The following is a 14,350-nucleotide window of genomic DNA, read 5'->3' as shown; positions in this document are numbered from 1 at the left end:
AACCTGCTGAGACATTTAAGGATTCATGTGAATACAGAGAATCTCCCTCTGGATCTTTGCTCTGATGTTTAAAACCTGTGTCTAATCTCAAGCGAAGGTCGATAAAATGAATCGGGCTGATGCCGTGGGGTAATAATGAGGTTTACATTTGTGTATGACTGTGAAAGTGATGCTAAATGCATAGATTGCTTTGTGTAGTAATACACTGTTATACATTCTGCACCACAGGGTGAGATGGGATCCATCTTCGAGGGCCTGTCTGTGTGGAGTTGGCATGTTTTTGCAGAGAACCCCAGCTTCCTCTCACAGTCCAGAGACGTGCAGCTTGGTATTTAGGTTAACTGGGCTCTCTAAAGTGACCAAAGGTATACAGAGTGAGAGTGAATGCCCTGCAATGGACCGATGACTTGATGATGATGATGATGTTCCCCGCCTTTCACCCGATTGTCTCAAGCCCAACCGACCCCGTATGTTAATGCGTTGATGCCTCATGAGCAGCCGAATTACATACACAAGTACAACCACAGCAATCAATTATGGCAACATTCATACTTATCATGCTTATCGTGCCAATGTCTTCTGAACCTGGATGAGCACCGATAGCAGCTCTTCCCAGGGCTGGTTGAAGCCTCTATGATGCTTCTTTTCGGAGTCATCCAAGCAACACATAGAGCTGTACGTCACATGTCTTTGGAGAGCTTCACATGGAGGAACACAAACGGTTGACTGGCACTATGCCATCTGGGTACCTGCAGCAGCAACCCCATTGCATCATTGTCGGCCGCGATGAGCCTCCGCATACTACTTCTCCTGTAGTTGCACGAAAGATACTGTTTCCTCTCTGTAGATGTCGCTGTCGTCATTCATATCATCAGTAAGGAAATGTCCAAGGTAATTTAGTTCCTTGCATATCATGAGTGGAGTGTCTCACCAATGAAACGCAGGGGACAACTCGTCTCCTGTTCTCCCTGCTTCTGACAATCATGACATTACTCTCATTTGACGTCATCGCCGACGCCGTACTGTGAGCACACCTTCAGTTAACGGCTACAGCCCAGCACTATACATGGACTAAAAATAACCAGATCGTCGGCACACATCAGATGGTTAGTAATAACCCGTTTTTCACCCGTTCATTTGTTTTGACAGGTCGTCCATATACACATTAAACCGTATGGGAGACAGAATATCTCCTTGACGAGCAGATACAGATACAGCGTTGCCCCCATTTGACCCTCATTGCCTGATGGGTGTACTTGAACACTAGAATTCTGACTATATACCTGAGCAATTTCAGGAATCATTTTTCATGATTGATTCTGGCAAAGGCAGAATTGGATGCATGTGTCTACCATATTTAGCGACAGTTTCCTTCCGTGCACAAATACACATATCAGTGCCACGGTTTTCTTTTGAAGCCAAACTGATTATCTGTGGTGAGAGGAAATATTTTCCAACCTTGGTAACAGATTTATTTCCAGCATTTCTAACAATCAGAAGACAGACAGTTCAACAGAATCTCTGTTAGCGTAATCTACTTTTCGCTTTTCACTGTTTCTTTCTTCTCCTCCTCCTCGTTTCTGCTGCTGCTGTTGTTTCTGATTGACGTGATAATCCTCTAGTCAACAACAAACAGATGCCAGTGTTTGTAGAAACAGCAGAAAACTCGGTGTTTTTCGCGTGTGAGCAGACGTGCTTATCTGTGTCAGGTGTGTGTGTGTGTGTGTGTGTGTGTGTGTGTGTGTGCATTTGGATTGAAATGATGTGCTGTCAATGAGTTCAACTCACATATGTGTATGTAATCTTCGCTGCAATAGACCTTTTTTTACTCTACATATTTGTCGAAATTAAGTAGCAGGAAAAACCAATTTACCATTAACATTAATTAGGATTCCACTCCGTGTTTAAGAGTCATGTTATGGCTCCAGTCAGAGTAGGTCACACTAGTACATCAACAAAAATGTTACTAAAGCTTTTTCATAGTGTGACAAAAAAGAATACTTGTTACAAAACCTCAACCACATCTTTATCATTTTAGAACTAACTGTAGCTTTATGAATATAAAAACCTTATTAAAAAAAAAGACCCCTAGAAATAAAGTTATGGGATAAAAAAATCTTTGTGATTAAAAAATGGCAGGCGGTGCAGGTGTATATAGCTGAAGTGTCTCTGTAGAGCCACACTATCTCCTGACAGCCTCTGAGCAGCTTCACAGGGAAGAGCTGCAGTTTAATAATAGATTGAAGAGAACTATTAATTTATCTGAAGCTTGTCTTGCAAAGCAATTTCCACTCGGTAACTAGAAAGCACACACAATTCTCCAGCGCTGGGGACTGCAGCCCTGAAAATCAATCTTAGCCCTGGTGGAGGTTCTTGATTGGACGACCTGCAAACACCAGATGAAAACATAGAATTATGGCAAAGTGAGTTGTGTGGTGATTGAGATGCAAGGGAAGACAAAATGCCGTTGCACTTCACCACCACCATCTATGAGGGCTTTAGCAGCTCAACAAGCTCACTGTTATGATTGTATTGTGGTTTCTGGGTCTGAATGTGGGTTTGCTTTGGCTTGGTGACGAAATAATACCATTTCCATATCGTGACACAGTGATTGACAGTCCTTGCTTCCCACACACACACACACACACACACACACACACACACACACACACACACACACACGGTGTGCCAGCTTCCACAACCCAGAAGAATTTGGCCTCGAAGCCCGACAGGAATATAATGCTCCAGTGTCTTATAATTACCACTCGTGGTGATGAGGGGAGCAGGGGATAAGTTCATAAAACTTGTGTGTTGAGCCGGAGAAAGCCATTAATGCCCCTCAACTTGATGGGACTTGTGTTTCTGTGACTGCTGCAGACAGAACGAAGGTGGGAAACAGCCTAGTAAATTAATATCAATCACTGTCTTTTCTCCAAATGCAAATGTCATGTTAATGGCTCTATCATCCGTGCAGCACGTTAGCAGACTGTATGTCATAAATGCCATTTTTACATAAACGTCGTTTCGTTTCGACAGTTATCACCATGAAGCTTATTATAAATCGAAGACAGCTTCGTACTTAGGCGGTGAGTTTCTCTAATCAATACCCACCCAGTGTCATTTAAATTAGGGGTAGGAGTTTACATAATGTCAACACACATCCTTATTCTCTGTCAACGACAATCTGTTTATCACGTTCAAATTCTGTTCCCACTGTAATTGTATGCATTTTTATTTGATGTCAGGACAATCACTTTTAATCAGGTACATCAGAACACAGTCGGACTCATTAAAGGAGAGGAAAGACGACACGGGTTGAGGTGTCATGTCTTGTCTGACAGTCAATAGCTTTTACCCACGAGGCCTGGATTTCTTCAGGTTTGCGAAGATGCAGTCGCTAGTTCAAACCTCAAACCTGCTCTCCGCTCGGTCCCAGCAGCTTGAGATTGGCAAACGCCATCTGAACACTGTTGTTTCCGCTCCGTCGGGACAATTATCTCAGGCGAAACGTTCCATTGTGCAATGTTTTGGCACAGTGCTTATACATGTGGCTACCAGACCTGCACTGACGTCTGGGCATTCCCGTGAGACTGTCCAGAGGAGGCTGTAAGTAAGAAAGCGAATGTCACGCCAGAAATATCCTTGTCAAATCTCCAGATAATGTTGGAGTGGCTCCACATGAGAACACAGCAGGAGGAACTTCACAGCGTGTGGATGCACGAGTGTCCTATCTCTTTGCATGCTTAATCTCCTCGCCTGGATTCTCTGGAGATTCTTCTACTGTTGTGAACGAGTCTTTCCCAGACAATGTATATTATATGAATTATATGTTGAATTTACATATTTACAATGAACACCTACAAGGTTTAGAGGTTGACCTGCAAAACACTTTGGACCTTCTTCTGGTAGAAGATCATATATGGCGCTTTTCCACTATCCAGTTGTAGCAAGAGTCTGCACCTGGTCCTTTTTTTACTACCTGCTCTGGCAAGGTTGCAAGTGAGGTGAGGTGAGCGCCACGTCCGACACAGGAATCAAACCGGACAATGCCAAAGTGTAGATCAGTTAAAAAGACTTAAAGGTGACATAGACCGGAAGCTCCAATTAACGCTGCGTTTGTGTGTGTATCTGCGTCATTACCTCGTTTATGAAACCCTAAAGTTTCAGAACAAACAGTTCAGCCACTGCTGAGAAAATAGTGTTGTATTGTTTTCCTGGGCTCTGCGAAGCGGATCGACACTTCCTTAATTTGATGTCGTCATCAGAAATCCTCACCACCGTAGCGCCTCACGGTGCGGGCACTAGTCCGGGCACATCCGGTTGCGTACATTCAACCGCAGAAGAAGAAGAAGAACTAGTCTCGTTGTAGCTGCTGAGATGCAGAGCATCCACCGTGCCAGAGGGGGAGCTGTGTATCTGAGAGCTGGCCTATCTATTACGTCACTTCCAGGTACCTGGCCAATCACAGGACAGTAGGAAAGCTCTCGTTGGCTGGCCAATCACAGCAACTGTTTGGTCTGAAACAGCGCGGCTGACGAGAGCGGAGATATTTTGATCGGCTCGTTTGCAGTGATTAGGAGGTTTTTAATCATGAAAACAAGTTAATATATGTAAGTAGACCTCCATAACTAACATATATGTGTGATACAAGCATTCTATGTCACCTTTAAAAATCCTGAAAACAAGTATTAGTCTCCAACATTTAGCAAGGACATTTCTAAAATCTCAACATTTAACAGAGGAGTCTGGTGTGTTTAGCAACAGTGCTAAACTGTTTAGTCTGTGCTCCGGTCATGCAGGAAGTACTGAACACATCTTTTTAATTAACGGATTCTAATGATTCAGTGACACTGAAAACACCTGCTTTACAAGTCACTCACCACTAGTTTGTGTGTGTCGCGTATAAAACAAAGTCATGGCAGTTTCATGCAGCCGCTGTGACGACCCCGCCCACGTTGAGGAGGTACTATAGTGTAATGGAAAACCAATCAGGTGAGGTGAGTTGGGACCATGTCTCCCAAGTCTCCCCTTTAAATCTCTCTTTTGTCCAGCGCTCGAGCACAACTGCTGCTTGTTGCTCATTATACAGAAACAGAGTTTTTTTGCTTGGCCTGAGCTACCTGTGCTATTTTATTCCCTTTTAGAGATGTTTTTCAGCATACACACACAAGAGTGGGCAAATTCTATGGACATACTCATTGCCATTGACAACTCCGCCTTGAAAACAGTTGAACAGGTTTTGACATCTGTTTGATTAAGCGCACCATTCATCATGACCATACAGCTGCTGCTCGTCTCTCTGTGCCGACAGATGTGTGAAGACTGTCATTCATGACAATGCCACTGAAGTGAGACTTAATCAGTGTCTGGCAGCTCCGCTCACCACAGACGCCGCTCATCAGCAGCGTGGAATCAGCCTCAAAGTCTGCAAAGATCAAAATCAAACAAAAAAATATTTCGGTTTAATAGGCCTTTGATCATACACTTCACGGTTATTCATGTCTTTTCTGTGGCTTTTGTCCAGAAACCTCATTGTGTTTGCTTCTGTTTGATCACAGGATCGCAGGCCATCAGTGTTTTTTTCTGTTTGTGGCGTCAGAAGCTCTGATCAATGCTGATTTTGTATTTGTATTTGCAGGGAGCACAGACACACACACACACACACACACACACACACACACACACTACCCCCTGACTGACATCAGTGTTGCTCCGAGCTCATGGCAGCTACAGCAGATTTATGGTGCTCATAATCAAAGAGTCAAGTGGTGTTTGAGCCCAATGCCAAGGCTGAGTGCAAGTTTGCATTTTTAAGTGAAACCACTGTGACATTTGAACATTCATTTTCCATATAAATGTGTATATAGTGTTAATAAAAAAGAAAATATCAACTTTAATGATGATAATGAATTATATTTATTCTCTAAATATAAATTATTTTAACTTCCCAGTGGTGTTAAAAGAAAGAAGTAACATTATCGTTCTTCACGTTGCTCTTTAAATCTCAGGTCTATAAAACATATGTGAAACACATTTAATCGTATTTTGTTAAAAATCCTCTTCATGTCAGAGTGAAGCTTTTCAAAGTGCAGAAAAACCTTCAAGGCCCATGACCAACCTTCAAGCAAACAAAAGGAAATGAAATTAAAATAGTTTGTCCCTGTGACTAATAATCATAAATGATCAAAATCTCAATGTGTTTTAAAATAACTGTTTTTATTACCATGTTGGCCATAATTGAGAAAGCATGGACCATTAAGCTGTTAATAAGAAATAACAAAAAAAATGTTTTTACTTTTTTTATTATTATTATTATTAGCCATATTTGAATGTTTTGTTCATGTTTCCATGAATTTGGTAAATTCACTAACATTTTATTTGTATAGCGCCAATTCATAACATTCATTATCTCAAGGCACTTTACATGGTCACATCAAGACCGTATGATTATTACAGCGAAAAACCCAAAAAAATACTTGCCAACAGTGGAAAGAAAAAAAAAAAGGCAGATGTGTAAGAACATCTGCCTCGACTGATTGGGTTAGGATAGAGGAGAGAAAGGAGGAAGAAGGGAAGGAGAGGTGGGTGTATAGAAGAATGGAAAGATAAAGGAGAGATAGAGACCAGGACTATTTCAAAAAATCCATCCATCTTCTATCACTTTATCCTCCACATGAGGGTCGCAGGGGCCGCTGGTGCCAATCCCAACCCAGGCGGGGTGCATCCTGGACAGGTCGCCAGTCCATCACAGGGCCTATAGTAGTTTGACAAAAAACAAATAAATACAGTACACATCACCATTTTATGACAGGGTTTGCTGCTTTTCTGCTTCCAATACTTTTACTTGTATCTGAAACATCCATCCAGCTAGACCAGGGGTATCAAACATACGGCCCATGGGCCAGTACCGGCCCATCAGAGGGTCCAATCTGGCCCGCAGGATGAATTTGTAAAGATTTCACATTATGATTATTCTATATTTTTCAGTTCCAGATACCTGTGACTAAATATTTTGTGCCTTTGAACATCCACTGTGGTCTCTAAGTTGAATAGCACATGTGAATGGTGAACTTGTTGAAATTGCACTTATTTTAGGTTGTTTAAATATGTTTTTTCAAAAAGATACTTAAATTAATGTAAAACTAGGGGAAACATTTGGAATCCTTGTTGTTTATAGGTTATTATGCTATTATTTTACTGGTCCTGCCCACTTGTGATCAAATTGCACACCCCTGACCTAGAAGGAATTTTAATTTTCCCTTTTGACCAACGAGAGAAATTGCAATGAAAGAGTTTATAGAATTAAGCAAAAACATTGTGTCAAATCAAATACAACAACAATCTTGTTCTCTGTAACACGGCAGCTCAACTTTTGTGCAGCACTGGTGAATATTGATCGTTTCACTTGAAAAATAACAGTCAGTGACAGAGATCATTAGTTTTGAACTGAGGACGAAACCATGACTCTGTTGTACGGCAAAGGAATCGAACCTCCCACTCTGTTTGTAAAGACTCATTCTGCTGATTTTTTAATTTGCTCGTTGGATGTTATGGAGCGTCTCCCAGTGACACGAGTGAGATATAACACCATCTCTGACTTTAACTCTTCCTGAGCGAGCCGGTGGCTGGTGGTGATAATACCACGCCTGTTTGTTCGGGAGATTAAGTGTTCGCAGGGGAGCCTGGGAAATGCAAATGATGTGATAATTTCATCAAAGGGAAGCTGAAGCCTGCTGAGATTATATGCCACCATTAGAAATCGACCACATTTACTTTCTACTTCACTGCAGAGTTGTATAACATACTCTACCGGAAATACGTTATTTTAGATCATGTGCACAAAGACATACATGTGATGATAGAGGCAACATTGATGAAGTGGAAAGAAGAATAGAGGTTGTTTGCCAAATAAGTGAAGAACTCAGAACTCATAGAACTTTGTCTTCTTCATCAATCACTTGTCAGACACATCAGCTTCTTCAGATATTGAATTGATTACTAGCATTTACTTTGCCATTTATGAATAGTATCACATTTGTTAGACTGCCAAATGAATAACAGGATCTTGCATATAGGCACACACATCATTGTGTGAAAACTGTTATAACTTTATTAATAATAAGTGTCAGCAACTAAATTAATGACCCAATCAATTATTAAATTATTCACAAGGATAGTTATAATGTGAAGTTATGCCAATGTTTCTTTTTATTCTACTTCTTCATCAAGTGGTAACACTTTTTTTGTTTAAAGCTGTAGTGTAAATAAACATGGCATTGTCTGTGTTTTGTTTTGCATCAGAGAGACACAGAGTGATGCATTTTTACATTACAACTAATGGAGGGAAGACATAAGCGTAACAGCTTGACTTATATATACTACTTATACTTATACTTTAGTGTCCCTTAGGGGAAATTCTTTCTCACAGCACTTGCATTTGTTAAACAGACACAACAACAACACAACAGCAATACACTTAACATACTTTACCACCACCCATCCACCCTCACACATAAGACAGTGCTTTCTAGTTTCACTTTCTTAGTTCTCACTTTCATTTCGACATGATACATAAATGAAATACTGTATATCATACAAACAGGCCACACGGTTGGTGTAGTAGTTAGCACAAGAAGGACCCGGGTTCGAGCCCCGGTGCGTGGGTTTTCTCCGGGTTCTCCGGCTTCCTCCCACAGTCCAAAAACATGCAATATGGAGATTAGGTAAATTGGACACTCTAAATTGACCATGAATGTGAGAGTGAATGGTTGTTTGTCTCTATGTGTTTGGCCCTGCGATGGACTGGCAAACTGTCCAGGGTGTACGGGCCTATCGCCCTATGTCAGCTGAAATTGGCACAGCACCCCCGCGACCCTCTGGTGGTAGATAATGGACGGATGAGTATCCTACAAACAAAGATTAGATCATACTCCTTCTCTGTAAACTGATACTTTTATTAAATTTTTCCTTTTCATGTTGATAAAATGAAATTAGGGCAGTATCACATTTCTCCTAATTGCATTTGCTGTGGAGTATCATGTGACTGTAAACATCATCTGATGGCGATGTGGTTATTTTGAGAACAGAGCATATTGAATATTAAAGAATATGTGAATAAAATGACAGAAAAGTGGTGACTATATTAAGTGACATAGTACTGTGGATGTGATGTTGCTGCAGTAATATCACACTGTGTGTGGGTTAAAGCAGCAGTGGAATTTATACAAAGACAAGAATTGAATATGTTCAAGGGAAGTTGTCTTTCCTCCTTTGTCTGCTTCTGTCCTCATACTTTGCTGTTTTTTTCTTTTTTATTTGAAATATGTTTATTTCCAAAGATGTAGAACAACATCCCCACCACCTGGACAGAAAGTGTCACCCCTCTTAACCCCCATGTCTTTCTCCTTTTTTCCACTCAATTTCCACTCTTCTTTTTCCATTTTAACCCACTGCTCGTGCAAACCATACAACCCACTCACCTCTCTAATTTCATCCGCCTCCTTCCTTCACCTCCCTTTCTATATTGTTCTCCCCCTCTCTCTTTTCAGTCCTCTTTGTTTCCTCCACCCTATAGTGAACGGCATAAGATGTAAGTGTGACATTAATCGTCGGCTCTGATTGAATTTCATTTTGGCATTATTTCATTTAACAGCTATGTTATTGCACATATTTAGTATGTAGTTTTTGTGAGAGACTCAGCACTATATTCTATCTATCTATTTATCTGTCTCTCTGTATGTATGTCTGTCTGTCTGTCGCAAAAGAAGCTAACACAAACATATTCTAGATATCTATCTATTTATGCTAGTTAGCATCACAAAATAAGATACTAAATCTATCTATCTTTAGCTAGCAACTAGCTACTGCAAACGCAATACATCATAGTTATCTAGCTAGCTAGCTATCTAGCTAGTTATCACAAAATAAGCTAATAAATCTGTCTATATTAGCTAGCAAGTAATAGCAAATACAACATATCCTAGTTATCTATCTATCTAATCTATGTAGCTGTTGTTTCTAGATTAGATTAGATTAGAAATTCACATGTTGAAGCAGTTAAAGGGCAGAGAATAGAAATGCAACACAAATTAATAGAAATAGAACAAAAAATTATAAATTACAACAAAAATGCAAACCCACTGCTGGTGGTGCAGTTAGACACTCAGAGCAGAGCGGCGGTAAAATAAAGGTCAGTGTAAAGGTTTAGAGACAAGGATGGGACTGAGGTTAAAGTTAGGATAAGTGGATATTCCCTGTTGGCTCACACATTTTATTTTATGAAAATCACCGACATTTTCATGACCAAGCATATATTTTCCCTGTCAGTGGCTGCCTACTGTCAGCTTGATGCTCACAGCAATGTTAAAGTGTGCATGGACACACAGAGCAGCTGCTTTGAGCGTCTCTTTCAGACACGGAAGGATGCCTGGTGCATCCGTAAGGCGCTGCTGAGGGATATGACAGAGCGGCAGTATATGGCGCTCTTGGAATGAGAACGGGGTGCACGGGAGAGAGGTGATACAGGAAATGAGACGAGTACAGAGGAATGATGGGAGGATAAAAGGAAAGAGAAGAGCAGAGATGCCAGTGAAATGAAAAGCACTTTGAGTCAAGTTGAAAGTGATAGCAGGATGGAGGAGATGGAGATGTGCTTGCGGTGTGAAAAAGAGCTGTTTCGCATTTTGCTCTCGCCGTGCTGCTCTGACTAAACAAATTAAATCTGTTTTCAAAGCAGCAATGCTCCTCAGACTCAACATCCCTTTGCGTCAAAACACAGCCACAAAACTTCGGAGATGATGTGATATGACTTCACATTTAAAATATTGATAAAGTCTTGTACTTGGTGGTAATGTGAACTTAATTGGAGGTTCTTGCTTACAGTGATCCCTCACCAACAGCATGTTTTGGGTGGTATTGAAAAAAATCCACATAAACAAAACATTCCTCCTTGAAAGTAAACTAAAATGTCTGTGCATGTAGACTATGATGTCTCAATAACTCTGGGATTTAAATATTGCTGATTATCATCAATTTGAGGTGAAGTGCTAAAAACCAAAAAAAAGCTGAATAAATAATCAATCATGTCCTCATGACTCCTGAGTACTTTTGTAACTATGACTCCTGACACCTCACACTCTTCAATTACCCACTGACATTTACGTTTTGCCTCCTCGCTGTTTCCACGGAACTTATTTCCCTCCAACACTTCCTCACATTCGGCTACATCTTCTGCACTCTCCCAACCTGTTATGAGGACGCGTGCAGATGTCCTGCTTTGTATTCTGTTCCACAGTTGAGGCACAGTTTGAATATTTCAACACTGTAAATAAAGGAGTGCGTCTCTTCTCGCTGTTATTTTGCAGTTGACCTTCCTCCAGTCATTCTGCATTTAAGTCAGCGGAACTTTTATTATGAGTCCACAGCAGGTGTGAGTGTGTAAAAACACATAGTCAGTGCTGAGAGCGCCCCCTATTCCAGGAACCACCTCATCATATTGTAAAACCACCTCATCTCCCGCACCAATGTTATTTGGTGTTTTTTAGATTTTCGGTGTTCAGCAGCTTCCTGTCTGGGGGTGCGTACATGTTAGGCAGTGCTGACTGTCCGTCAGTATCCCTTTAAGTGCTTTTGTGTCTCGTCTGTATCAGCAAGGAGTAGAAACAGGAACTACACACAAACACAAAAGTACAAACTGAATGGAAATGAACTCAATATCAACATATTTCTTTGTTGTTCTGCCTCAAACTGTTTTGTTTCATTTTCATCTGTGAGACTCATGAGGAGAGACGGGAAGCCACATGCAGCTTTATTTCTGTCCTTTAATGTTCTGCTCAGATCATGATCATGACACTGTGGCTAATTTAATCAATAATTTAAGTTCTGTGTATTTTCACCTCCTCAGCTGAACTCACTCAGTGGAAAAAATACACTGCTTTTCCCCCTCGCTTTTATCCCTCTCTTGCTTCTTCTTCTTCTTCTTCTTGTCTTGTCTCTCTTCTTCTTTCTTTTTAAGTATGTATTATAGTACCCAGTGCACCATGTACATCTGGAAAGTTTGAGGGGGAAGTATAAAGTTTTTAAAGAAGAGAAAATGTCCTGGAGTACTAACACAGCTGCAAGAAAAAGATGATTGTCTTTGCTTAACAATAAACTATTGCAGTCAAATCAAGAAGCAGCGATTTACATGAAGCATGAACGCTTTTAATCTCAAACTCTGTGGGAAACCCGCAAGTCATTTTCACTCGCTCTTAGGATTTTTAATGTGTAATTTAAGTGGGATGTGAACACAAACTGACTTGTTCTTTCGCTCCTCTGTTGCAGCAGGAGACCATGGACATCTGCCCTCTTCACCTCCTTCTTCTCCTCTTCATCATCCTTCTGTCCCGCCTCCCCCCCTGCCTCTCGTCCTCAATGCTGTGCCCGAAGCGGTGCACCTGCCAGAACCTGCTGCCGTCCTACACGGTGCTGTGCGCTAAGACGGGCCTTCTCTTCGTCCCGCCCAACATCGACCGCCAGACGGCCGAGCTCAGGCTCATGGACAACTTCATCACAACGCTGAGGCACCGCGACTTCGCCAACATGACCAGCCTGGTCAGTGCTTGTTATGCTTACCTGTTCTTTTTGGAACTTCAGTCACTCAGCATGGCTTACTCTTAAAGAGACAGTTCAGGGTTTTTGAAGTGTGGTTGTATGAGGTTCTGCAACCACACTGCAATTTAACTCACAGAGTCTGCAACAGTCAGCACTAGTTGGGGACAGTCGGCACGGCTACTGTAGTTGGCGCAGAAATCTGTTAGTGTGTGAGGGTAACAGACCCGACCCGACTTCAGTCCCAGTCAATCAGACATGTTAGAATTCTTTGAGCAATCTGGTAGTGTGTATCTTACAGACCTAACTGTAAAACACATGTTGTCAACAACCAATGAAAAAGACATAGACAATAAGAAGTAGTGGGAATATCAAAACAACGATAGCCATGTTGTCACTGTCACTCTCGTAGACATGGTTGTGAGTTCAAGTCATGTAGTGTGTGATCCCTCATCAGGTGCAGTCGCTAAATTTGTCTTTCATTTGTCATGAAAAGAAAAATCTGCTCAAACCAGCCGCTTAGTGTGAACTTCAAAATAACGAGTGTGAAAGTCGTTTCGTGTGTCCCCAATCTTTAGCTGTGCAAAGAACCAGCCTGAAAACATGGAGGTCCACTGTCAATGACAACATTGCTGCCAGTGTGTAGCAAGTGGAAACTGGTTGTGGCGTCACCCATAAGAATCTGAAGTGTAATTTTCAAGCCTCCAGATTTACGATTTGGCCAGCGCCATGTTGAGGTTTTGGAACAGGAAGTTCAGACACAGAGACAGTCACTTGCAAACAGGTTCCTATTGGACTATAATTTTATTAATTAACTTTATTTATATAACACTTTTCTTAACTAATGACACAAAGTGCTTAACAGTCCATTCAAGCCTAATCAGAAGAAGAAGCCCAGCAGATCACACAATGATCAAGGCTACAGTGGAAAGAAAAAAATTGCTAATTCTGAGTCGGCCTCAGCCAGACTACATCAACTTTTCATATACGGTCTATGGTGTGAACACAAGGAAAAACAGACGCGTAACAAAAGCCTCACCTTGTAGAATCTACACCTGCTCAAGTCTGCAATATCTTAAGAATACGTTTGTCACTTTATCTTGTTGTTCGACTGCCTTTTCCAACAGGAAGCTGATGTTTGTGTCACTTTGCAAACTGTTCAAGGTGAAACCTTGAAAAGTATTGAATATATTCAAAGTGCTTCCAGGCATCAGTGGTCACTGTGGATGTGGTGGATTCTACTCATGCTGAAAGATAAATTCTGCACTAGTATTCCGTGCCAGTGTAACCCACATTCGTAAGCACAGGATAAATGTTTTTTTAAACAGGACAATGGCATTTGGGGAATGGGGAAAGCAAATTTCATGACTGGATTTGAACAGCGTGGATGAAAAGCAGTGGTGTGAAAACATTCGAGATAGGAAACCTCAGCTTTCAGCACCACCAGGAACATGCAGCTGTGTGAACAGTGTTTATTTCACATTGAATACAGGAAACATCTGGTCCTTCCAGCATCACACTCTGTCAGAGAGGTAGAATTGGTGATGTCTTGAGGATTTCACCAATTACTTTCACCATAATGACGGAGCAGAGGCGGAGAGGCTCCAGAATGAGAAACACCAACACTCTGAGGTTTCAGCGCCACATAAAAAAAAATCAGTCACAGCTGGAGATTTCCGCTACTCCATGTGTGGAAATAAGTTTCTCCTCCACTTACAGCCGCACAGATGATGTTTGCTAATACACAAAACGACATGGGAAA

At 41.3% G+C, this 14,350-nt stretch overlaps 1 protein-coding gene across 4 annotated transcripts in view; it reads left to right on the top strand.

The window, feature by feature from the left end:
- si:cabz01090165.1 (uncharacterized protein LOC100333421 homolog) overlaps positions 1–14,350 on the top strand; it is a 228,343-nt gene that overhangs the window by 173,922 nt on the left and 40,071 nt on the right. For 3 of the 4 annotated variants that reach the window (XM_058634134.1, XM_058634133.1, XM_058634132.1), the window contains one exon: positions 12,322–12,591. In XM_058634134.1, the coding sequence (XP_058490117.1) occupies positions 12,331–12,591 (261 nt within the window). In that variant the 5' untranslated portion in view covers positions 12,322–12,330. The remainder of the gene's footprint in view (positions 1–12,321; positions 12,592–14,350) is intronic. The other variant, XM_058634135.1, reaches the window with a different exon arrangement.

The sequence above is a fragment of the Solea solea genome, chromosome 7 (genome assembly GCF_958295425.1).
Source record: "Solea solea chromosome 7, fSolSol10.1, whole genome shotgun sequence".
Taxonomy (NCBI): Eukaryota; Metazoa; Chordata; class Actinopteri; order Pleuronectiformes; family Soleidae; genus Solea; species Solea solea.
This window is presented reverse-complemented; position numbering and strand designations above follow the sequence as displayed.